This window comes from Ranitomeya imitator, chromosome 3 (genome assembly GCF_032444005.1).
Source record: "Ranitomeya imitator isolate aRanImi1 chromosome 3, aRanImi1.pri, whole genome shotgun sequence".
NCBI classification, from domain to species: Eukaryota; Metazoa; Chordata; class Amphibia; order Anura; family Dendrobatidae; genus Ranitomeya; species Ranitomeya imitator.
This window is the reverse complement of record NC_091284.1, coordinates 515,271,291-515,298,412: the sequence shown is the minus strand read 5'-3', so window position 1 is coordinate 515,298,412 and position 27,122 is coordinate 515,271,291. Positions and strand designations below refer to the sequence as shown.

Sequence of the window (27,122 nt, the reverse complement as noted above, 5' to 3'; positions counted from 1 at the left end):
TTGATCACCGTTACCTTGTCGGGGTCTGGGGCCACTCCTTCGGCACTCACCACATGGCCCAGGTACTGTACTTTGGGTTTTAGCAGATGGCATTTGGACAGTTTCACCTTTAAGCCAAAGTTGGACATCGCTTCAAATACCTCAGCCTGGTGCTTCAAATGGTCTTCATAGGTCTTAGAGAAGACAATGACATCGTCCAGATATAGCAGCACGGTCTCAAAGTTCTTGTGTCCCAAACAGCACTCCATCATCCTCTGGAACATCCCCGGGGCATTACACAATCCGAAGGGCATGTGTTGTGAATTCTTTTGTCAAGCTCCCTCCTGTGGTCATGAATGGTACTTCGGCTGGTTCTGTCCATGGGCTTCCTCTGGTGGTTGTGAGTGGAGCTGCTGCTTCTGAGTTTCCTTCCACAGGTGACGAGGTTAATTCGTTAGCTGGCTGCTCTATTTAGCTCCACTTAGATCATTGCTCCATGCCACCTGTCAATGTTCCAGTATTGGTCTTGTTATCTCCTGGATCGTTCTTGTGACCTGTCTTCCCAGCAGAAGCTAAGTTCCTGCTTGCTTTTCTCTGGTTTGCTATTTTTCTGTCCAGCTTGCTATTTTGATTTTGTCTTGCTTGCTGGAAGCTCTGGGACGCAGAGGGAGCGCCTCTGCACCGTGAGTCGGTGCGGAGGGTCTTTTTGCGCCCTCTGCGTGGTCTTTTTGTAGTTTTTTGTGCTGACCGCAAAGTTACCTTTCCTATCCTCTGTCTGTTCAGTAAGTCGGGCCTCACTTTGCTAAATCTATTTCATCTCTGTGTTTGTAATTTTCATCTTTACTCTCAGTCATTATATGTGGGGGGCTGCCTTTTCCTTTGGGGAATTTCTCTGAGGCAAGGTAGGCTTTATTTTTCTATCTCTAGGGCTAGCTAGTTTCTTAGGCTGTGTCGAGTTGCATAGGGAGCGTTAGGAGCAATCCACGGCTATTTCTAGTGTGTGTGATAGGATTAGGGATTGCGGTCAGCAGAGTTCCAACGTCTCAGAGCTCATCCTATATTATTGTAACTATCAGGTCTTTCCGTGTGCTCTTAACCACCAGGTCCATAATTGTCCTAACCACCAGGTCATAACAGTACAGGTGGCCCAAAGTACTAATGCATCTCAATAGAGGGATAAGAGAAGTGCTGAGACCATTTTTTTTTCTTTGCAGTGTGTTTTGTCTCTATTTTCCCCTTTACCTCTGGGTGGTTCAGGATACAGGTGTAGATATGGACATTCAAGGTGTGTCCTCTTGTATGAATAATCTCACTGCAAGGGTACAAAACATTCAAGATTTTGTGGTTCAGAATCCTATGTTAGAGCCTAGGATTCCAATTCCTGATTTGTTTTGTGGAGATAGATCTAAGTTTCTGAATTTCAAAAATAATTGTAAATTGTTTCTTGCTTTGAAACCTCGCTCCTCAGGTGACCCTGTTCAACAAGTGAAAATCATTATTTCTTTGTTACGTGGCGATCCTCAAGACTGGGCATTTTCCCTTGCGCCAGGAGATCCGGCATTGCGTGATGTTGATGCGTTTTTTCTGGCGCTCGGATTGCTTTATGATGAACGTAATTCAGTGGATCAGGCAGAGAAAATCTTGCTGGCTCTGTGTCAGGGTCAGGATGAAGCGGAGGTGTATTGTCAGAAGTTTAGGAAGTGGTCTGTACTCACTCAGTGGAATGAATGTGCCCTGGCAGCAATTTTCAGAAAGGGTCTCTCTGAAGCCCTTAAGGATGTCATGGTGGGATTTCCCATGCCTGCTGGTCTGAATGAGTCTATGTCTTTGGCCATTCAGATCGATCGACGCTTGCGTGAGCGTAAAGCTGTGCATCATTTGGCGGTATTATCTGAGCATAGACCTGAGCCTATGCAATGTGATAGGACTTTGACCAGAGCTGAACGGCAAGAACACAGACGTCGGAATGGGCTGTGTTTTTACTGTGGTGATTCCACTCATGCTATCTCCGATTGTCATAAGCGCACTAAGCGTTTCGCTAGGTCTGCCACCATTGGTACGGTACAGTCGAAATTTCTTTTGTCCGTTACTCTGATTTGCTCTCTGTCGTCCTATTCTGTTATGGCATTTGTGGATTCAGGCGCTGCCCTGAATTTGATGGACTTGGAGTTTGCCAGGCGTTGTGGTTTTTTCTTGGAGCCCTTGCAGCATCCTATTCCATTGAGAGGAATTGATGCTACGCCTTTGGCCAAGAATAGGCCTCAGTACTTGACCCAATTGACCATGTATATGGCTCCTGCACATCAGGAGGATATTCGCTTTTTGGTGTTGCATAATCTGCATGATGTGGTCGTTTTGGGGTTGCCATGGCTACAGGTCCATAATCCAGTATTGGATTGGAAATCTATGTCTGTGTCCAGCTGGGGCTGTCAGGGGGTACATGGTGATGTTCCATTTTTGTCTATTTCGTCATCCACCCCTTCTGAAGTCCCGGAGTTTTTGTCGGATTACCGGGATGTATTTGATGAGCCCAAACCCAGTGCCCTACCTCCTCATAGGGATTGAGATTGTGCTATCAATTTGATTCCTGGTAGTAAGTTTCCTAAGGGCCGACTGTTCAATTTATTTGTGCCAGAGCACGCCGCTAAGCGGAGTTATGTAAAGGAATCCCTGGAGAAGGGTCATATTCGCCCGTCGTCATCACCATTGGGAGCAGGGTTCTTTTTTGTGGCCAAGAAGGATGGTTCTTTGAGACCTTGTATTGATTACTGCCTTCTTAATAAGATCACAGTCAAATTTCAGTACCCTTTGCCGCTGCTGTCGGATTTATTTGTTCGGATTAACACTAGAACTACTGATGGAGTCATTTTGACTCCTTTCGTTTTTTATTTCTCTTCTGTGACTACATTTTTCAGAATTCCGGCTTGAAACTCGGTGACTTTTCCTCAAATATGATGTGAAAAAAGATTTTGTGAGAATAAATAATTTTGGTAAAAAATTTGCGCGTTTTTTTCAAAATTTACCAAGAACTACTGAAGGGAGTCATTTTGACTCCCTACTATATTTTGAGGTCCTTTTGTCACTAAATGTTGTTATAAAGTTTTGTGCATAATTTTTTCACTCTGTCTTATTTACCCTGATGTTCATATAGATGTAGTTCAATTTACATGTCAACTTTTCACATTTTCCTTGTGTTTTACCTGCTTGTATTACTGTGTAATGCTGAACAAAATAGCTTGTTTACTCTAGGCTCTTATCTTATGCTAATGAAGGGTGGTGTTTTTCTAAGGTCCTAGCAGGAGACAGTATTCTGGATAGTAACTTTACTTTCAGTTCAGCTGAAGAGACAAAGAGAACAGACGCAGACATACGAGCTCTGAAGACTCATACAGGTATGAATTGTTATGAAATAGTTTAGCTGTCTGTCAACTGATTCAGCCCACCTACTTTTGAAGGTGGCAGAACAGTTATTATTTCTTTTAGTTTTCATTTCATTTCTATTTTTCAGCAGGGAACTATATAGAATTATGGAATTTGTGAGGAATATGGAGAGAAGACGTTTGATAAAGCCTCAGGATATTCTGGCTACTTTGCAATCCATACCGGAGGATGAATTGGAATCCGAATTGCAGGAACATGTATTTGATTCTGACAGTGATGAAGATTTCATTCCTCAGAACATATCAAGTGAATCTGAAGACTCAGAAGGAACAAATCCAGAAGGTAAGTAGTTATGTGTATTTATTTGTTCTTCCACACACTGAGTTAGGGCCTGTGCACACTAGCAGAATTCTGGCTGAATAGCCATCTGGATATTCTTGCCGCAATACAGGCCGTACCTGCCCGCTCATGCCTGAAGCTCCGCTCCGAACCCCGGGCTGGAGCCGCTGTCAGGGACAGAGCAGCGCTTGCTTACGCGCGAGCACGGCTCCGTCCCAGACAGCGGCTCCAGCCCGGGGTTCGGAGCGGAGCTTCAGGTATGAAACTCCGCTCTGTACCTGAGCGGGCAGGTATGGGCCGGATTGTGGTGAGAATATCCGGTCGGATATTCCGCCGCTAATCCAGCCAGTGTGCACGGACCCTTACAAAACAAAAATTCTAAATATTCATCAACTTTTTTCCAGATATTCCAAGCACATCAACTGGGGATCGGGCTCATGCAGTTATGTTGCCTCGTGACCATCCTCCTGGTCATGGACAGAAAAAATCAGCAAAACGTCCCAGAAATGAAAGAACAACAGATAACGATGGCGGCGAAGGTAATGCAACAACAAACACCAGAGAAGGCGAATCTGAAGGAATACTAGTTTCAGCGGATGGTATTCAATGGAAACCTGTTGAAATTGGACAACACTTGCCTGGTAGGCGTGACAGCCAAAATTTTCTTCGAGAAGCACCTGGCCCTACAGGATACGCCAGAAGAAATATCATTATCGATAGTCCTTTGAGCGCATGGCGTTTATTTTTTGATTCATATATATTGACACATATAAAGAACTGTACGCTTGCAGAAGCATGCAGGAACAATAATTTACAGTTTACTCTATCTGATGAGGAGCTAGATGCATTCATTGCGATATTCTATGCTCGTGGAATATCTGGCACAAACCGTCACTCGATTAGCAGTATTTGGTGTAATGACTGGGGAATACCGTTTTGCAAAGCGACAATGTCTAGGGACCACTTTGTTGAAATTATGAGGTTTCTCAGATTTGATGAGAAATCTACTCGATCGGAAAGACTGCAAACGGACAAGTTTGCTCTATTTTCTACTGTGTGGGACAGGTTTATTGAAAATTGTATTGCGTGTTACAAACCTGGCCCATACATAACGGTGGATGAGCAACTTTTCCCAAGCAAAACTAGGTGTCCATTCACGCAGTACATGCCTTCCAAACCAGATAAATATGGCCACAAATATTGGCTAGCTGTTGATAAGGAGAGCAAATATCTGGCAAATGGCTTCCCTTATCTAGGCAAAGATGACACACGCCGTGCTGAGGACCGTTTAGCTGACCATGTGGTAATGAAGTTATTGGACCCGTTTTTGAAAAAAGGTCGCAATGTTACAACCGATAATTATTTTACTTCATTAAAATTAGCTAAACAGCTAAAAAGCAAAGGAACAACCATCGTGGGAACACTGAATAAGATAAGGCGAGAAGTGCCTAAAGAAATAAAATCCATGAAAGAGGAATTGTACAACACTAAAGTGTTTAGAAATGAAGACAATTTTACACTTACAGTATATCAAGGAAAGCCCAACAAAAATGTTGTCATTTTAAGTTCCGTCCATCCAGATGTTGTTGTTGCGTCTGATTCCGCTAAAAAAACTCCAGGAACGGTAAAGTTTTACAATGAAACAAAATATGGAGTAGATGTAGTGGATCAGATGGCACGAAAATATACCACACGAACATCCACAAGGAGATGGCCTGTTCATGCATTTGAAAATGCCTTAGACTTTGCGGGTATAAATGCATGTATAATATTCAAGGAGATTACCCACCAAAAAATGTCACGCAAGGCATTTTTGCAAACGCTTGTGAGAGAGTTGAGTGGTCCTTATGTCACAGATTGGGAAAAGGGTTCTACGTCCCAAGTTTCTACATGTTCAGAAGTGATGGTTCAAACAAAATTTTGCCAGATCAAAGAAAAGTGCAAGAAAAATAGATCTGTCGGCAATTGTAAGACTTGTGGTAAGTCTTTGTTTGGGCAATGTACTGCCATAAATCAAAGGCAATGCCTAAAATGCGAAACACCAAATGTTTAGAAGGTGAATTCTGCGCCATATTTTCATTTTTATGCTCCTCCACCTACATTTTCTCTGCTTTTTGTTCTTCAGTTGTTGTTTATATGTGTGCACTTGAATAAAAAAAAAATGTTTGAAAAACGTCTATTATAATTATTGTTATTTTCTGTAGAAAAATAAGAAAAGCAGAAAAAAAACAATCAAAAGCATTACTGTTGGATCTCACAATAATAATACATTACAAAAAATATAATTATTAATAAATAACCACAAATGAAACTCTAAAAATAAACGAAAACAAGCAAGGAGTCAAAATGACTCCTTTCAGTAGTTCTAGGCGGGGTCACGAGTCCAGTAGTCCTAGTGTTAAGGGGGCTAGTTGGTTCACCAAGATAGATCTACGTGGTGCGTATAATCTTGTGCGTATTAAACAGGGTGATGAATGGAAAACAGCATTTAATACGCCCGAGAGCCATTTTGAGTACCTGGTTATGCCATTCGGGCTTTCCAATGCTCCATCAGTATTTCAGTCCTTTATGCATGACATCTTCCGAGGGTACCTGGATAAATTCCTGATTGTATATTTGGATGATATTTTGGTCTTCTCAGATGATTGGGAGTCTCACGTGAAGCAGGTCAGAATGGTGTTCCAGGTCCTTCGTGCGAATTCTTTGTTTGTGAAGGGGTCAAAGTGTCTCTTTGGAGTTCAGAAGGTTTCATTTTTGGGTTTCATTTTTTCCCCTTCTACTATCGAGATGGACCCTGTTAAAGTCCAGGCCATTTATGATTGGACTCAGCCGACATCTGTGAAGAGTCTGCAAAAGTTCCTAGGCTTTGCTAATTTTTATCGTCGCTTCATCAGTAATTTTTCTAGTGTTGCTAAACCGTTGACTGATTTAACCAAGAAGGGTGCTGATGTGGTCAATTGGTCTTCTGCGGCTGTGGAGGCTTTTCAGGAGTTGAAGCGTCGTTTTTCTTCTGCCCCTGTGTTGTGCCAGCCAGATGTTTCGCTTCCGTTTCAGGTCGAGGTTGATGCTTCTGAGATTGGAGCAGGGGCTGTTTTGTCTCAAAGAAGTTCTGATGGCTCGGTGATGAAACCACGTGCCTTCTTTTCTAGAAAGTTTTCGCCTGCTGAGCGTAATTATGATGTTGGCAATCGGAGTTGTTGGCCATGAAGTGGGCATTCGAGGAGTGGCATCATTGGCTTGAAGGAGCCAAGCATCGCGTGGTGGTCTTGACGGATCACAAGAATTTGACTTATCTCGAGTCTGCCAAACGGTTGAATCCTAGACAGGCTCGTTGGTCGCTATTTTTCTCCCGTTTTGATTTTGTGGTTTCGTACCTTCCAGGCTCTAAGAATGTGAAGGCTGATGCCCTGTCAAGGAGTTTTGTGCCCGACTCTCCGGGTGTTCCTGAGCCGGCGGGTATTCTCAAAGAGGGGGTAATTTTGTCTGCCATCTCCTCTGATTTGCGGCGGGTGCTGCAAAAATTTCAGGCTGATAGACCTGACCGTTGCCCAGCGGAGAAACTGTTTGTCCCTGATAAATGGACTAGTAGAGTTATCTCTGAGGTTCATTGTTCGGTGTTGACTGGTCATCCTGGAATCTTTGGTACCAGAGATTTGGTGGCTAGATCCTTTTGGTGGCCGTCTTTGTCGCGGGATGTGCGTTCTTTTGTGCAGTCCTGTGGGACTTGTGCTCGGGCTAAGCCCTGCTGTTCTCGTGCCAGTGGGTTGCTTTTGCCCTTGCCGGTCCCGAAGAGGCCCTGGACGCATATCTCTAGGGATTTTATTTCGGATCTCCCTGTCTCTCAAAAGATGTCGGTCATTTGGGTGGTTTGTGATCGCTTCTCTAAGATAGTCCATTTGGTACCCTTGTCTAAATTGCCTTCCTCCTCTGATTTGGTGCCATTGTTTTTCCAGCATGTGGTTCGTTTACATGGCAGTCCAGAGAACATCGTTTCGGACAGAAGTTCCCAGTTTGTTTCGAGGTTTTGGCGAGCCTTTTGTGCTAGGATGGGCATTGATTTGTCTTTTTCCTCGGCTTTCCATCCTCAGACAAATGGCCAAACCGAACGAACTAATCAGACTTTGGAAACATATCTGAGATGCTTTGTTTCTGCTGATCAGGATGATTGGGTGTCCTTTTTGCCTTTGGCTGAGTTCACCCTTAATAATCGGGCCAGCTCGGCTACTTTGGTTTCGCCGTTTTCTGCAATTCTGGTTTCCATCCTCGTTTCTCTTCAGGGCAGGTTGAGTCTTCGGACTGTCCTGGTGTAGATACTGTGGTGGATAGGTTGCAGCAGATTTGGACTCATGTGGTGGACAATTTGACATTGTACCAGGAGAAGGCTCAACATTTCGCTAACCGCCGGCGCTGTGTGGGTTCCAGACTTTGTGTTGGGGATTTGGTTTGGTTGTCGTCTCGTTATGTTCCTATGAAGGTTTCCTCTCCTAAGTTTAAGCCTCGTTTCATTGGTCCGTATAAGATTTCAGAGGTTCTCAATCCTGTGTCGTTTCGTTTGACCCTTCCAGCTTCTTTTGCCATCCATAATGTATTCCATAGGTCATTGTTGCGCAGATACGTGGCGCCTGTGGTTCCATCCATTAATCCTCCTGCCCCGGTGTTGGTTGAGGGGGAGTTGGAGTATGTGGTGGAGAAGATTTTGGATTCTCGTATTTCGAGACGGAAACTCCAGTACCTGGTCAAGTGGAAGGGTTATGGTCAGGAAGATAATTCCTGGGTCTTTGCCTCCGATGTTTATGCTGCCGATCTGGTTCGTGCCTTTCATTTGGCTCGTCCTGTTCGGCCTGGGGGCTCTGGTGAGGGTTCGGTGACCCCTCCTCAAGGGGGGTACTGTTGTGAATTCTGTTGTCAAGCTCCCTCCTGTGGTCATGAATGGTTCTGTCCATGGGCTTCCTCTTGTGGTTGTGAGTGGAGCTGCTGCTTCTGAGTTTCCTTCCACAGGTGACGAGGTTAATTCATTAGCTGGCTGCTCTATTTAGCTCCACTTAGATCATTGCTCCATGCCACCTGTCAATGTTCCAGTATTGGTCTTGTTCTCTCCTGGATCGTTCTTGTGACCTGTCTTCCCAGCAGAAGCTAAGTTCCTGCTTGCTTTTCTCTGGTTTGCTATTTTTCTGTCCAGCTTGCTATTTTGATTTTGTCTTGCTTGCTGGAAGCTCTGGGACGCAGAGGGAGCGCCTCTGCACCGTGAGTCGGTGCGGAGGGTCTTTTTGCACCCTCTGCGTGGTCTTTTTGTAGTTTTTTGTGCTGACCGCAAAGTTACCTTTCCTATCCTCTGTCTGTTCAGTAAGTCGGGCCTCACTTTGCTAAATCTATTTCATCTCTGTGTTTGTAATTTTCATCTTTACTCTCAGTCATTATATGTGGGGGGCTGCCTTTTCCTTTGGGGAATTTCTCTGAGGCAAGGTAGGCTTTATTTTTCTATCTCTAGGGCTAGCTAGTTTCTTAGGCTGTGTCGAGTTGCATAGGGAGCGTTAGGAGCAATCCACGGCTATTTCTAGTGTGTGTGATAGGATTAGGGATTGCGGTCAGCAGAGTTCCCACGTCTCAGAGCTCGTCCTATATTATTGTAACTATCAGGTCTTTCCGTGTGCTCTTAACCACCAGGTCCATAATTGTCCTAACCATCAGTTCATAACAGGCATTTAGTTGAACTCGCAGAGACCCATCGGCGTCGTGAAGGCTGTCTTTTCCTTGTCTGCCTCTGCCACAGGAACCTGCCAGTACCCACTGGTGAGATCTAAGGTAGAGAAGTAATTAGCAGACTTTAACGCAGCCAAGAACTCCTCTATCCTAGGCAGGGGGTATGCGTCCTTATGTGTAATGTGGTTTAATTGTCTATAATCCACACACATCCTCATGGTGCCATCTTTCTTCCTAATGAGGACTAATGGAGCTGCCCAGGGGCTACAGCTGTCTCTCACTACCCCAGCCTCCTTCATCTCTCGCAACATGTCCTTGGCACACTGATAATGAGCTGGGGGTACAGGACAGTATCTTTCTTTTACGGGTGGGTGATCTCCTGTGGGGATGTGATGTTGAATCCTTTTTACCCACCCGAAATCAAGGGGGTGTTTGCTGAATACCCGCTCATACTCGTGAACCACCCTGTAGGCTCCCTGTATCTGGTGAGATGGAGTAGAATCAGTGCCCACATGTAATTCTTGACACCAATCTTTCGATTGTTCTGCAGAGCCGTTGTCCTCCGCCGACTTGGACGGAGCCAAGGGCCCGGGTGCCTGTATGACGCTATTATTAACGGTAAACAGCTTGGCAAGTGTGACATATTTGGTTAGGTGGACTTCCTCCTCCCCGCAGTTAAGAACACATATCGGTACCCTCCCCTTGTGGACGTCAACCGCCCCTCTGGCTGTCAGGAGGGTAGGCCTATTATCCGAATACATGGGTTCTACCAGGGCCTGATGGTCTTTACCCCCGAGGCCTATGGCTGCCCGACACCATATTAACATTTCACTCCTGGGGGGTATTGCAATGGGGTTCGAATCACTCACTGTGACCCGGCCAATTTCACCACCAGTATGCTCCACTTGCTGTCTCCGCATTAGGGCTCTGATTTCTTTCTGCAAGACACGTTGTTCACTGTAACCAGCTGTCTCTGCTACTTGCTGCAACAAGACAATAACTTCTGCAAGACAATTTTCTATGACATTAGTACCGATGGTCATCATGGGGTTACATTCGCATCGGTCAATATCAACAATGACAATTCCCTGGGACTCCAATTCTACCCGCCCCACCTTAATAGTGACCTCTTTATACCCCACTTGCGGCAGCGGCTGACCATTACTAGCTATTATGGTAAAATCATCATCGGGGGCACGGGTAATGTCGGTGTCCTCCCAATAACGTCTATAAAGAATGTAGGGCATAGTTGTCACCTGGGAACTGGTGTTCAGCAAAGCGTTCATGGGGATACCGTCAATCACGATGGGGAGAACTGGTCGCCCCCGATGTATTTGGCTCTCCAATTTTGCGGGCCTGGGCGTTCTACTCCTGGGGGTCAGCCCTTGGCCCCAGGGGTTGCTCGTTTAACAGACAGTACCTTGCAAGATGGCCCACCTGGTGGCAGCGGCGGCAGATAGGTCATCCATCCCAATGAAAGCAATCGTCGTCTCTGCCTCTAGTCGATGAAACTCTCCTTGGTCGCTGCCAGGGGACATCTTCCGGTCTGGATCTTCTCCTTGGGGGCCTCCTGTAGGGACTGGACGGTCCCGGCTAGGGCAGCAACGCTCCTGGTCAGTTCCTGTACCTGGAGGCGCAGTCCTGCAGGGGAGTTGTCTTCCAGGATCTGGGCATAGGCCTCGGCAGAGACGGGTGCGTCCGGCGCCACCTCCTGGTGGTACGTGAAGGCTTGATGCCTGGGAAGTGTGGCGCGGCTGGGCTGTCGCTCTGGTAGTGCCTGGATGGCTTTATCTTTGAGTTGCGCAAAAGTCAGGTCTGGATTCTGCATGGCCAGGAAGTGTAGCTGGGCCCTTTGGTTACTGCACAGGAGCCCCTCGATGAACCGCTCCTTCAGTGATCCCTGTAATGCTGTAATGTCTGTATACTTTTTAGCTTCCTCACCTGCCCAGGAGATGTGGTATGGTCAGACCATGTTCCGTCATGGTCAGACACAGCCACTACACAGTACACAGCAGGGGCACATTTATAAGATTATCTCAGCACAGGAACATTTTATTTAAACACATCCAATTGTGGGAGTTATTATTATTCCAGGAGCTATTTATTAAAATGAAATTTTGCTCTTAGCAAAGCCCCTTTAAGGTAGAAAGACCCACAAACAGTTAACAACTGAAGTCAGCTGCAGCACAGGCCAGACACAGGATCACAAAGTAGGAAACACAGTGGTTGGCAACATCCATGGCTTCCATGCTCCAAACAGTCATTTTTCTGCAATGAATTCTCGATAAAGTATTGAAAATGAACATTTTATTTATGGTAAAGTTAATTTGCACAATTACTTTTGAGCCCCAGAAATGAGGAGGATTTGTAGAAAAATGGTTGCAATACCTAAATGTTTCACATGATACAGCATTTTTGTTCAAACCAAAGAATTAAACCTGAAATCTTCACTTCAAATACATTTTTTATTAATTTATTTATTTTACTAATTTATATAGCGCCATTAATTCCCCAGCACTTTACACACATTATCATCTCAGAAGTTTCATTTTAAATAAAAATTGTGGTATGCAGAGCCCAAATCACAAAAGTTTTGTCACGTCCAAATATTTAAGCACCAAACTCTGCATTTATGTATACACACACAAATATAATATATATATATATATATATATATATATATGAGAACAAAAATCCCAAATACATAGTGTGCGAAAAAGTACCGCCAATAAACTCCGGACTCACTAAATCCGCTCAAAACATATCCTAATGCAAGGAGGAAAAACTGAGCATTGATGAACAATTTCAATAAACTTTATTCCAAGACCAATAAAATAACATCTAATTTCATATCAAATATCATAAGGTAATATGAACAAAGACGAATGCTTGAGATGTGCTGAAAAATAGCCCCCATACCCCTACTCCCCCCCCTAGTGTGACTACCCAAAATGGACGCACATAGCGGACCCCTGCCCACCCCCCCAAAAACGAGGGAGGAAAAAAGGTTAAGGCACTAGACACTGGTAAAGATGTCAGTACAAACACAAGTGTGTCCACCCTGAAAATCACCTAGCCCTATATACCACGTAACAATACTAATTAGGACACCATGATGGTATCAGAAATCATATAAGCTTACATGGGGGCAGTAACAGGGCTTATCAGGTCCACAGGCAGATAGAAAAAAGTACCAGTGTACCTAACCTAAGAGGTAAGCGCCCATGCACACAGCAGTACCATCCATGCTAACACTACATGGAAATATCAAAAATCATGGTAGCCAGCATGGGAGCAAGAGCTTACCTAATAACAGGTCAGGGTGAAGAGACAGTCGGGAGGTGGTCCCCGACGCGCGTTTCGCGGCCACAGAACGCGTGGCTCTCGTGTCTCTTCCTCTCCTGCTAGCCGGACTGACCTACCATTCAAAATTGTTTTCAGTGCAATTTTTCCAGTAAAACTTACATTTTGATGCGCATCAGTCAATTCTTATCGGGGTTCCACCATATATACCATTCATGCTACATTTAGCACACTGATGAAGGTCCATTGCAGACTGAAACATTTGTGGTTACTGTATGTATATTAAATACCCCCCTTTTTGCATCACATTGGAGTGTGCTAGTTGTAACTATTGGCAGTTGATGTTGGCACCCTAAGTTTCAGCGGTAGGTGCCCCCACTCCGCGGCGGCTCGCCCTACTGTCCCTATGAATCCCTATGAGCAATAAAATTGTGTTCCAATACACCCATTGCCATGTGAAAAAAACACAAAAAAGTGAAAAGAAAAAATGAAAAAACATAAATAATAAATAAGGAGGCTTTTATCCTTAATATGTATGCTAGGATTTCACACAATATGGGAGATACATATTCCTTTTGTAGCGCAATGTCTGTATCAAGTGTAGGCAAATAGAGTGCAAAAAGTTATATACTTGTCTCATTTGTTCTAATGCATTATTAGAGGAAGGCAGACCTCCGAATTCTATGTCTTTTTTTCACCATAAATAACCAACAATTACAATGATATCTGTTTACATAAGATCTATTACAGCTGATCAATAATGCCTAATGGTGAAAAACGGAGATTGCCATCCACATTGAGCCACCGGTCAGACTCCAAATAAATGTGATGAAAAAAGATTGTCCTCAAACATAATAGTACCAAGAACCAAACTCCATAAACCAACAGCTCAGGAGTCATATACTACCCTTAATAGGGTTAAGACATGGTTGCAATGCTTACAGTAGATGCTAGCAGTGTTAGTTAATTTATGCCTCATATAATGTGCAATAACCATATACTCATCTGAGCTGTAGTGTGGACGAAGGTCACTATCACACTGAGTCACCAGTCAGACTCCATGAAAGAACGACATCCCAAACTATGCACTACGCGTTTCCCCCGTGGGAATAGTGGGGGTTCATCAGGGAATGCTGGTCGTCAAGATAGGATAAGGCGTGTATACGTGTGCCACCTATGTGCATCCATGTGGCACGTACCGAAATAGAATGCAGAATAGAAATGACAGATATATAGGTGTTAAAGATGTGCAATGATCGAGATAGATAGAGATTGGATCTTTAAGCTCAACACTTTGAAACCTGCAGGTTTAAACGTGGAATTTAAAATTAATTTAATTATATGATTGTGCCAGTCTTCTCTTTCGTATTGGTGTCTACCTTGTCCCCAGTGGTATAATAGGGTTTATATAAAAATGCATCTCTTTTCAAAAAAATTGTTCTTTTTTATATTTTATTGACCCACTAACCATATAAACAGATTCTAATATTTTTATTTTTTTGATCTTTTACAGATCACTAGCACTATCATTGAGTGGCAGCCAATTAAATGCTTAACTGGATTGCATTGGTTCTCGCTTTTATTATATTCTAACAGGGTGAGAGAATTAATGGCTATTTTTCTACAAATTATATTATAATATAAATATTATAATATTTTTGAACATCTAACATCTAAAAATCTTTAATTTCTTTTCTGCATTATATTCCAGTATGTGTCACATACATGGGTGGCACACAGATGTCACACTCTATGTCATCCGCATGCTCATATGCATTGAGTATTGTCATTTGTGCTGCTGGAAAGAACAAACATGTTGATCTGTGGTTTACATGGACATACGGTCTGCGTGAAAACATGGACATGTGCGCAATCCCATAGACTAAAATGGTTGTGCGTATAGGTGTCTCCAGTATGTGCGAAAAAGGACGTCATACATACCGGAAACACAGACGTGTGAAGGGGGCCTAAGTCATATATTGTTGTTCCAATGATTGCATTCCTTTTAATTATTGCTTTTGTAGTCCCTCCTGGCCTTTGTTGCCAATAATCATTTTTTCTCATATGTTTATTTGTGTCCCCAGTCATTTTTATATGTGCTCTAAGGAAATCTTTAGTGGCTTTATCAGATTCTAATATTTGGTTCTTTATCATGTTTTGTGCGTTTAACTGTTTTTGTCATATTTTACCTTAGTGATCCTTCTGGAGATTAATAAAATTACATAATTTTTTATTTTATTATTTTATTCAGGCTAATATCTAGTTAAATTATGTAACACATTATCCAGACGAACAGCGTAAATAGAACCAAGATCAATATGGTAATGTAGTGCCATACAAAGTAAAGACCCTACAGATTAGCACCTACTTGTGTCATAAATTCCAAGAATCTAACTTTTCTTGTACAAAAAAAAATACATTCAAGCAATATAAACAGAGAAAGATTTGTAAAAAGCGTAGCTTACCACTAGGTTATTTGCACAAGATTCCAAGGTGCTCAGGTTGATGGTAAAAATAACCACTGCCGGGAAAGTATTGTTGTTTATGAAGCCTCTGCAGTGAGCATCACCATGTTTCCCATTAAGTGATAAGTCTGTTTCCGAATAACCAGAAAAAAGAACTGTGCAAAAGTTTATCTTCATTGTAATTGTCTGCACCCCGCAGTAGACACTGATATCTCTTTCCGCTGCCAACAACAAAAAGAAAGACAAAAAGCAAATATTGTGCTGAATATTAGAAACTGATGAACATCTTACTCTTGTTCTGAAATCCAGAACTAAATTCTTTTTAACTACTTTTCCACACTAGGAAATATTGGGATGTAAACAATGTAGCAATAAATGCAACCACTTATACACCTGGAAATTTGTTTGCTACCACAGAGGTAGGTTGTAAAGGATTTGTATCTGGCAAAGGTGTAAAAACAACACAAAGATCATAGAAAAAATTATCTATTTTTATCCAGAAAAATGATCAATTTTTCTTATGTATTGTGTCATTCATATACAATCCATGTCATTCATTTTTAGCAGTGAATACAATTTACAAGACCAAATGCAGTTTACTACGTTAAAGAATATTAATGTACAGCTCTGGCAAAAATTAAGAGACCACTGCAAAATGTTCAGTTTGTCTGATTTTTCTCTTTATAGGTATATTGTTGAGTAAAATGTAAATTGATCTTTTATTCTGTAAACTTCTGACAGCATGTCTCCGAATTTCCAAGCAATACTTTTTTAATTTTTTTCTGAAAGGAGAAATGGTAAAAAAAAAAAAAAACTGTGTTTTCAAGGTTCAAATACTGCCACTGCACAGGGGAAATCTCAAACCATGTCCTCTACAGTCTCCCATTCTTCCCCAGTCACAGAGGAGCATGCTCAGCAGAGATGGCAGTCCCAGTGTCTTGCTCAAGCTGATGCTGAGCGTTTGGTTACTGCTGCTATCCCAGGTTCATCTACTACAAACAGCATTAATCAGCGGCGAGCAGATGCTCCAGGGACCAGGGACTTTTTGTCAATTGAGCATGCCCGTGGGACAACCTCTCATTGGAGGTCAGGGGGTCAGGTCCTGAAGCGGTCCTATTTGGACCATGGGGAAGGTCCCGGAAGGACGCAGCTATAAAAGGTTTGCATGGCCGCTCGGCCATGCACTAGTATAAATTAAAAATCATGTATGTGTGGATGCAATCTGATGAAAGCACCTAATTGATCCCCTTCCTTAGTTTTGTTGACTGAGTGTGGGTGATTGGAGCTAACTAGTGCCAGATTGTGCCATCCAGCACAAGGCACAACAGTACTGCATCTAAAGCAGCGTCGGTCAGAGCGACGCCATGCACAAATAGTGCGCTTTCCTGGCCCAAGCATAGGATGGTTAGTGGCATCCGCCAGAGCGGTGCTGTGCACACACAGTGCCGTAAATCTTTAGCTAGTTTTTCCCTGGCACCACAGTTGTGGCGCCGAACTCAAGTGGGTCTAGAGGGACTCTAACCCTATGTCCTTGAGGCAGGTTCCTGTGACCAAAACACTAACATTCGCTCTGCGGTATTGCAGCTGTGTGACACAACAGGGTTCGCCTTCTACATACCGGGTGAAGTTAACCAGTGTGTGTTTATGTTTTACCACCATATACTGTCCGTCATTGCTAAGCTGCAGGTGTCATATCTGCACGGTGGACCCTGGGCTGTGAACACACCTTATATCCTCTTTAATATTATTTGGTGCATTCTGCTACCCCTAACAAATAATCATTTAGAAACAATACTAATGTTTCAACTCGGGAAGAGTTCAGAAATCAATATTTTGCGGAATAACCATGATTTTTAATTACAGCTTTCATGCATCTTGGCGTGCTTTCCACCAGTCTTTCACACTGCTTCTGGTGTAAAAATTTAAGCAGTTCTTCGCTTGATGTGACTATTTATCATCCTCTTGATTACATTCCAAAGGTTTTCAATGGGGTTCAGGTCTGGATATTGGGCTGCCCATGACAGGGTTTTGATGTGGTGGTCTCTTAATTTTTGCCAGAGCTGTATTTGTAAAAATCTGGAGTAATACGGACCAGATTTTTCTTGCATATCCATAGATTTGATCTGGCGAATCTCATCCAAAATACAGAAGAGAGTAGTGCATGCCGCAATTTTTACCACATTTAAGATCCATGTGGAAAAACACTCATCTGAAAACCCTAATTGAATAATATTGATCCAAGTGATGCTCGCGTGATATCAGTTTTTACATTGACAGCACTTCGATTGAAAATGCATGCAAACATAACCTAACAGTGAACCAAATTTGGACATCCTAAAGGTTAAGTTAAACATTACACTCATACTAGAGGAACCTTGTTGCAGATGAAAATTGACAATTAAAGGATATTGAACCTGTCTTCCGATTGTGAGGAAAAAATGATTATTATTATACCGTACTTACTATTTTAGCGCACACAAATACCCCAATTGTTAAATGTCGTGTTTGGTCCAACCTCCCATTCAGGAACTCTTTTTCATTCTCTTCTGGTCTTGACAATGTCCAAGTCACCATAAGTATAAGGAGAAGCTGCGCAACCTCAGTACAGTAAAAAAAAAATACTAGGGACCTAAACCTGATGGAACTAGTGCTGGATGAAAAGCCAGTCATGCTGGATATAGCAGTCAAAAAGACTTGTCGTTTCTGATGGGGAGTTAATTTGGCTATGGGTTAATGAATGGGGTTCTAAATTTATGAATGAGAACTTAAATATTGACTGGAGTTTTTCGTTGACTTAGAGCCTTAAGAAAGATCTGAACAGCACTTTTTTCTTTTACAAATTTACATGTGATCTTCTTCACACAAAGCAGTGGAGTAATAATCGTTAAGGAAATCTTCCATTAGGTTTATGCCTCTAAGTCTCAGACAATGATTTTAATCCACTGTCGCTTACGCTTCTGTAGTTTTGATAATATCACTTTTTGTCTACTCGACTTTTCAATGATGAGCCGCCTTACAACACCAGCACCATTTGATTGACACAATTCTGCCTACAATAAGCATTGGCAGGAAGCTGTCAATCAGTGGTAGTGTACAATAATACCTCTGTGATGAATAGGAAGGACTATGGCAGGGGTTTATCATTGAGAGGACTAGCAGAGCTGCAGCACAGTGCACTTATTACATCCAGCTGATGGGTAGAAATGTTTGATGTCAAATGTCCTCTAATCTGATATTGATGACCTATCTAAAAGATAGTAGTGGAGATACCCTTTAACCCCTTTGAGACAAAGCCAGTTTTCACCTAAATGACCAGGCCAATTTTTACAATTCTGACCACTGTCATGAGGTCATAACTCTGGAATGCTTCAACGGATCCTGGTGATTCTGAGAAAGTTTTCTCATAACATATTGCACTCTAGGAGATCGGTAAAATTTCTTCAATATGACTTGCGTTTATTTGTGAAAAAAAGCGGAAATTTGGCAAAAATTTTGAAAATTTTGCAATTTTCAAAATTTAATTTTTATGCCCTTAAATCAGAGAGTCATATCATGCAAAATAGTTAATAAATAACATTTCCCACATGTCTACTTTACATCAGCATAATATTGGAAGCATAATTTATTTTTTAGGAACTTATAAGGGTTAAAATTTGACCAGCGATTTCTCATTTTTACAACAAAATTTGCAAAACCATTTTTTAGGGACCACCTCACACTTGAAGTCACTTTGAGGGGCATATATGACAGAAAATGCCCTTAAATGACACCATTTTAAAAACTGCACCCCTCAAGGTGCTCAAAACTATATTCAAGAAGATTATTAACCCTTCAGGTGCTTCACAGCAATTTTTGGAATGTGTAAGGAACAAATAAACATATAATTTTCTTTCACAAAAATTTTCTTTAGACCTATATTTTTTTACTTTTGCAAGGGTAAAAAAAGAAAATGTACAATACATTTTGATGTGCAATTTCTCCTGAGCATGCTGATACCCTATATATGGGGAAATCTACTTTTTGGGCACACAGCAGGGTTCGGAGGAGAAGGAGCACCATTTTTTTTATTAAGGAAAATATGCTAGAATAATTAGCGGTTGCCATGTCGTGTTTGAAGAGCCCCTGATGTGCCTAAACAATGGAAACCCCCAACAAATGACACCATTTTGGAAACTAGACCCCTTAGGGAACTTATCTAGATTTGTACTGAGCACCTTGAACCCACAGGTGCTTCACAGAAGTTTATAGCGTTGAGCCGTGGAAATAAAAAAAATCATATTTTTCCCAAATAAATCTATTTTAGTTCCATGTTTTGCATTTTCATAAGGTTATCAGGAGTAATTGCTCTATACAATTTGTTGTGCCATTTCTCCTGAGTACGCCGATACCCCATATGTGGGGGAAAAGCACCGTTTGGGTGCAGGGTAGGGCTCGGAAGAGAAGGAGTGCCATTTGACTTTTTGAATGCAAAATTTGATGGAATAATTGGTGGATGCCATGTCCTGTTTGAAGAGCCCCTGATGTATCTAAACAATGGAAACCCCATACAAGTGACACCATTTTGGAAACTAGACCCCTTTGGGACATTATCTGGATGTGTATTGAGCACCTTGATCCCAAAGGTGCTTCACAGAAGTTTAGAATGTTAAGCCGTAAAAATAAAAAAATCCAATTTTTTCCACAAAAATCTTTTATAGGTGCAAATTTTGTATTTTCGCCAGGGCAAAAGGAGAAAATTGACCTCAAGGTTTCTCCTGAGTTCAATACCCCATATGTGGTCAAAAACTACTTTTGAGGCACAGTGCAAAGCTCAGAAGGGAAGTAGCACCTTATTACAGTGCAGACCCCCATAAAGGACCCTATTTTGGAAATTATAACCATTTGGGAATTTATCTACAGTTGTTATGATGATTTTGACTCCATGGGTGTTTTCCAGAAACAGGCAGCAGTGGATGATTCCAAGTGAAAATTGCCAACTGCCGCTGTAGTGACCAGAACTCTGTAGTGACCAGTACGCTGTAGTGTACATTATGCCCAGCTCATGCTTCTGGAGACACGCACCTGTAAATTAGGTGGGCTCTCATCACGACAGAAATGCAAAACATTTGGGTGCTAAATGCTGTTTAAGCACACTGGGGCTCAGAATGGAAGGGGGTATTTGGATTTGGAAGCAGAGAATTTGCTGAATTTCTTTTGGTGGGTGAGGAGCCATTTTGCTTTTCCAGAGTCTTTGTGCTATCAGTAACACGGAAGCCCCCTATATTTCCATTAACACGTGACAGATCTGAGTGTGGATTAAGTGGAAGCTTCAATTGGGAACATTTTATATAACGTTTGGAATCACATTTATCTGGCACTTACCATGGGAGAGAGGCAGGACGAAGGCACAGCTATATGACCTTGGGTTAATGAAGCTGCCCACACACCAGGGATTATGGGTGCCAATTCCAAAGAAAGAGAATCTATATGTCCATAAAGAAGAAATCGGATTGGCACATACCGTCCCATGCAACAAAATCCTTTATTGTGGCATCATCATACCAACAGCAGGCAGATAAAACAGTGGAGCAAATACAGATGACGATTGTTTCACGCTCACATTGCCCTTCAACAGGTCTTTATGGACATTTATCTAACGCGCTACGCTGAGCACTTACTTTGCAGTTTCCATCTAAATCTCTGAGTGACATGATTCAGATGAAACCCCCGATAGATCCATTCACTATAATGAGGCAGCAGAGTTACTCTGGACTCCATCAGGCCTCTGTTCCGCTGTTTCCTTTGTTTCAGAAGTGCACAAAACTGTGGCCGACGGCACTTTTATGCAATCCTAAAAAGATGGATACCTCCAGATCACAGGTCCTATGACACCCACAGTGCCTCCATCTGCCTCATTATAGGGAATCTTCCACTGGGGGTTCTGTCTGAATCATGTAATTCACAGATTTATATGGAAACCCCAGTGTAAGCGCTCAGCTCAGAGCACAGGATAAATGTGCGCAGAGCTTTACTGCGCTGTTTGGGGGGCAGAATGAAAAAATCAAAAGCATTTGAAGAATTGGTTTTATTTTTTTTTCACGATGTTCCCTGTGTGGTATAATTGATTAGATGACTTTATTCTTTGGGTCGGTGCAATTACAGTGATACCAGATTTACATCAGGTTTTAATTTTGGCTGCTGTCACACACTGAAAGACACTTTTTATTGCAAAAACTGGTTTCTGCATCACCATATTTTGAGAGCTAGAATTTTTTCATATTTCAGCAGATAGAATCATGTGATGGCTTGTTTTTTGCAGAGCAAGCTGACGTTTTCATAGTTACCGTTTTCAGGCACATGACATTTTTTGATCGCTTTCTATTCCGATTTTTGGGAGACAGAATGAACAAAAACCAGCAATTCAGGAATTGCTTTTGTTTTTGTTTTTAACCCCTTTCTGCCATTAGACGTACTATTGCGTCCATGTGGGGTGGGCTTTACTTCCCAAGGACGCAATAGTACGTCATATGCGATCGGCAGCGCTCACGGGGGGAGCGCCGCCGATCGCGGCCGGGTGTCAGCTGTTTATCGCAGCTGACATCCGGCACTATGTGCCAGGAGCGGTCACGGACCGCCCCCGGCACATTAACCCCCGGCACACCGCGATCAAAGATGATCGCGATGTGCCGGCGGTACAGGGAAGCACCGCGCAGGGAGGGGGCTCCCTGCGGGCTTCCCTGAGCCCCCCGCAGCAACGCGATGTGATCGCGTTGCTGCGAGGGTCTCACCTCCCTCCCTGCTCCCTCCAGCCCCGGATCCAAGATGGCCGCGGATCCGGGTCCTGCAGGGAGGGAGGTGGCTTCACAGAGCCTGCTCAGAGCAGGCACTGTGAAGGCTGCAGCGCTGCATGTCAGATCAGTGATCTGACAGAGTGCTGTGCAAACTGTCAGATCACTGATCTGTGATGTCCCCCCCTGGGACAAAGTAAAAAAGTAAAAAAAAAAAATTTCAAATGTGTAAAAAAAATAAAAAAAAATATTCCAAAATAATGAAAAAAAAAAAAAATATTATTCCCATAAATACATTTCTTTATCTAAATAATAAAAAAAAAACAATAAAAGTACACATATTTAGTATCGCCGCGTCCGTAACGGCCCGACCTATAAAACTGGCCCACTAGTTAACCCCTTCAGTAAACACCGTAAGAAAAAAAAAAAAAAACGAGGCAAAAAACAACGCTTTATTATCATACCGCCGAACAAAAAGTGGAATAACACGCGATCAAAAAGACAGATATAACTAACCATGGTACCGCTGAAAACGTCATCTTGTCCCGCAAAAAATGAGCCGCCAAACAGCATCATCAGCAAAAAAATAAAAAAGTTATAGTCCTGAGAATAAAGTGATGCAAAAATAATTATTTTTTCTATAAAATAGTTTTTATCGTATAAAAGCGCCAAAACATAAAAAAATGATATAAATGAGGTATCGCTGTAATCGTACTGACCCGAAGAATAAAACTGCTTCATCAATTTTACCAAACGCGGAACGGTACAAACGCCTCCCCCAAAAGAAATTCATGAATAGCTGGTTTTTGGTCATTCTGCCTCACAAAAATCGGAATAAAAAGCGATCAAAAAATGTCACGTGCCCGAAAATGTTACCAATAAAAACATCAACTCGTCCCGCAAAAAACAAGACCTCACATGACTCTGTGGACCAAAATATAGAAAAATTATAGCTCTCAAAATGTGGTAACGCAAAAAATATTTTTTGCAATAAAAAGCGTCTTTCAGTGTGTGACGGCTGCCAATCATAAAAATCCGATAAAAAACCCGCTATAAAAGTAAATCAAACCCCCCTTCATCACCCCCTTAGTTAGGGAAAAATTTAAAAAATGTATTTATTTCCATTTTCCCATTAGGGCTAGGGTTAGAGTTAGGGCTAGGGTTAGGGCTAGGGCTAGGGTTAGGGTTAGGGCTAGGGTTAGGGCTAGGGTTAGGGTTATGGCTAGGGTTAGGGCTAGGGTTAGGGCTAGGGTTAGGGCTAGGGTTAGGGCTAGGGTTAGGGCTAGGGTTAGGGTTAGGGTTAGGGCTAGGGTTAGGGCTAGGGTTAGGATTAGGGTTAGGGTTAGGGTTAGGGCTAGGGCTACAGTTTGGGTTGGGGCTAAAGTTACAGTTAGGGTTTAGATTACATTTACATTTGGGAATAGGGTTGGGATTAGGGTTAGGGGTGTGTCTGGGTTAGAGGTGTGGTTAGGGTTACTGTTGGGATTAGGGTTAGGGATGTGTTTGGATTAGGGTTTCAGTTATAATTGGGGGGTTTCCACTGTTTAGGCACATCAGGGGCTCTCCAAACGCGACATGGCGTCCGATCTCAATTCCAGCCAATTCTGCGTTGAAAAAGTAAAACAGTGCTTCTTCCCTTCCGAGCTCTCCCGTGTGCCCAAACAGGGGTTTACCCCAACATATGGGGTATCAGCGTACTCAGGACAAATAGGACAACAACTTTTGGGGTCCAATTTCTCCTGTTACCCTTGGGAAAATACAAAACTCGGGGCTAAAACATATTTTTTGTGGGAAAAAAAAGATTTTTTATTTTCACGGCTCTGCGTTATAAACTGTAGTGAAACACTTGGGGGTTCAAAGTTCTCACAACACATCTAGATTAGTTCCCTGGGGGGTCTAGTTTCCATTATGGGGTCACTTGTGGGGGGTTTCTACTGTTTAGGTACATTAGGGGTTCTGCAAACGCAATGTGACGTCTGCAGACCATTCCATCTAAGTCTGCATTCCAAATGGCTCTCCTTCCCTTCCGAGCTCTGCCATGCGTTCAAACGGTGGTTTCCCCCAACATACGGGGTATCAGCGTACTCAGGACAAATTGGACAACAACTTTTGGGGTCGAATTTCTCCTCTTACCCTCGGGAAAATACAAAACTGGGGGCTAAAAAATAATTTTGGGGGGAAAGATTTTTTTTTTTAATTTTCACGGCTCTGCGTTACAAACTGTAGTGAAACACTTGGGGGTTCAAAGCTATCACAACACATCTAGATGAGTTCCTTAGGGGGTCTAGTTTCCAAAATGGTGTCACTTGTGGGAGGTTTCTACTGTTTAGGTACATTAGGGGCTCTGCAAATGCAATGTGACACCTGCAGACCATTCCATCTAAGTCCTCATTCCAAATGGAGCTCCTTCCCTTCCGAGCCCTCCCATGCGCCCAAACAGTGGTTCCCCCCCACATATGGGGTATCAGCGCACTCAGGACAAATTGGACAACAAATTGTGGGGTCGAATTTCTCCTGTTACCCTCGGGAAAATACAAAACTGGGGGCTAAAAAATAATTTTTGTGGGAAAAAATTTTTGTTTTATTTTTACGGCTCTCCATTATAAACTTCTGTGAAGCCCTTGGTGGGTCAAAGCGCTCAGCACACATCTAGATAAGTTCCTAAGGGGGTCTAGTTTCCAAAATGGTGTCACTTGTGGGGGGTTTCTACTGTTTAGGTACATTAGGGGCTCTGCAAACGCAATGTGACACCTGCAGACCATTCCATCTAAGTCTGCATTCAAATGGCACTCCTTCCCTTCTGAGCCCTCCCATGTGCCCAAACAGTGGTTCCCCCCACATATGGTGTATCATCGCACTCAGGACAAATTGGGCAACAAATTTTGGGGTCCAATTTCTCCTGTTACCCTCAGGAAAATACAAAACTGGGGGCTAAAAAAATAATTTTTGTGGGAAAAAATTTTTGTTTTATTTTTACGGCTCTGCATTATAAACTTCTGTGAAGCACTTGGTGGGTCAAAGTGCTCACCACACCTCTAGATAAGTTCCTTAGGGGGTCTACTTTCCAAAATGGTGTCATTTGTGGGGGGTTTCAATGTTTAGGCACATCAGTGGCTCTTCAAACGCAACATGGCGTCCCATCTCAATTCCTGTCAATTTTGCTTTGAAAAGTCAAACGGCGCTCCTTCCCTTCCGAGCTCTCCCATCCACCCAAACAGTGGTTTACCCCCACATATGGGGTATCAGCGTACTCAGGACAAATTGTACAACAACTTTTGGGGTCCAATTTCTTCTCTTACCCTTGGGAAAATAAAAAATTGGGGGCAAAAAGATAATTTTTGTGAAAAAATATGATTTTTTATTTTTACGGTTCTACATTATAAACTTCTGTGAAGCACTTGGTGGGTCAAAGTGCTCACCACACCTCTAGATAAGTTCCTTAGGGGGTCTACTTTCCAAAATGGTGTCACTTGTGGGAGGTTTCAATGTTTAGGCACATCAGTGGCTCTTCAAACGCAACATGAGGTCCCATCTCAATTCCTGTCAATTTTGCATTGAAAAGTCAAACGGCGCTCCTTCCCTTCCGAGCTCTCCCATCCGCCCAAACAGTGGTTTACCCCCACATATGGGCTATCAGCGTACTCAGGACAAATTGTACAACAACTTTTGGGGTCCAATTTCTTCTCTTACCCTTGGGAAAATAAAAAATTGGGGGCGAAAAGATAATTTTTGTGAAAAAATATGATTTTTTATTTTTACGGTTCTACATTATAAACTTCTGTGAAGCACTTGTTGGGTCAAAGTGCTCACCACACCTCTAGATAAGTTCCTTAGGGGGTCTACTTTCCAAAATGGTGTCACTTGTGGGGGGTTTCAATGTTTAGCCACATCAGGGGCTCTCCAAACGAAACATGGCGTCCCATCTCAATTCCAGTCAATTTTGCATTGAAAGTCAAATGGCACTCCTTCGCTTCCGAGCTCTGCCATGCGCCCAAACAGTGGTTTACCCCCACATGTGGGGTATTGGCATACTCAGGACAAATTGTACAACAATGTTTGGGGTCCATTTTCTCCTGTTACCCTTGGTAAAATAAAACAAATTGGAGCTGAATTAAATTTTTTGTGAAAAAAAGTTAAATGTTCATTTTTATTTAAACATTCAAAAAATTCCTGTGAAGCACCAGAAGGGTTAATAAACTTCTTGAATATGGTTTTGAGCACCTTGAGGGGTGTAGTTTTTAGAATGGTGTCACACTTTGGTATTTTCTATCATATAGACCCCTCAAAATGACTTCAAATGAGATGTGGTCCCTAAAATAAAATGGTGTTGTAGAAATGAGAAATTGCTGGTCAACTTTTAACCCTTATAACTCCCTAACAAAAAAAAATTTTGTTTCCAAAATTGTGCTGATGTAAAGTAGACATGTGGGAAATGTTATTTATTAAGTATTTTGTGTGACATATCTCTGCGATTTAATTGCTTAAAAATTCAAAGTTGGAAAATTGCGAAATTTTCATAATTTTCGCCAAATTTCCGTTTTGTTTCACAAATAAACGCAGGTACTATCAAATAATTTTTACCATTGTCATGAAGTACAATATGTCACGAGAAAACAATGTCAGAATCACCAGGATCCATTGAAGCGTTCCAGAGTTATAACTTCATAAAGGGACAGTGGTCAGAATTGTAAAAATTGGCCCGGTCATTAACGTGCAAACCACCCTTGGGGTAAAGGGGTTAATACCGTTCCATGTATGGTAAAATTGGTTAGGCAGCTTTATTCTTCAGGTCAGTATGATTACAGCGATAGCTCATTTATATGGGTTTTTCTTATGTTTTGGCGCTTTTACACAATAAAAACTATTTTATACAAAAAATAATTATTTGTGCATCTCTTTAGTCTGAAAGCTATAACTTTTTCATTTTTCTACTGATGAAACTCGGCGATACCAAATAGGTCTACTTTTATTTTTTTTATTTAAATAAATAAGTGTATTTTATTGGAAAAATATTTATTTATTTATTCTTTATTTGAGAATTAAAAAAAAAATATTTCTACACATTAGAATATTTTTTTTACTTTATTATGTTGTAACAGTATGGGACATCTTTTTATAATGTCAGATCGCTGATCTGACACTTTGCACAGCAGAGTGTCAGATCAGCGATCTGACAGGCAGAGAAGGA

At 42.2% G+C, this 27,122-nt stretch overlaps 1 protein-coding gene across 1 annotated transcript in view; it reads right to left on the bottom strand.

The window, feature by feature from the left end:
* Window positions 1-27,122, bottom strand: part of LOC138672189 (zona pellucida-like domain-containing protein 1) — a 282,724-nt gene that overhangs the window by 197,368 nt on the left and 58,234 nt on the right. The window contains exon 2 of the mRNA XM_069760197.1: window positions 15,168-15,388. Coding sequence (XP_069616298.1) covers window positions 15,168-15,388 — 221 coding nt within the window. The remainder of the gene's footprint in view (window positions 1-15,167; window positions 15,389-27,122) is intronic.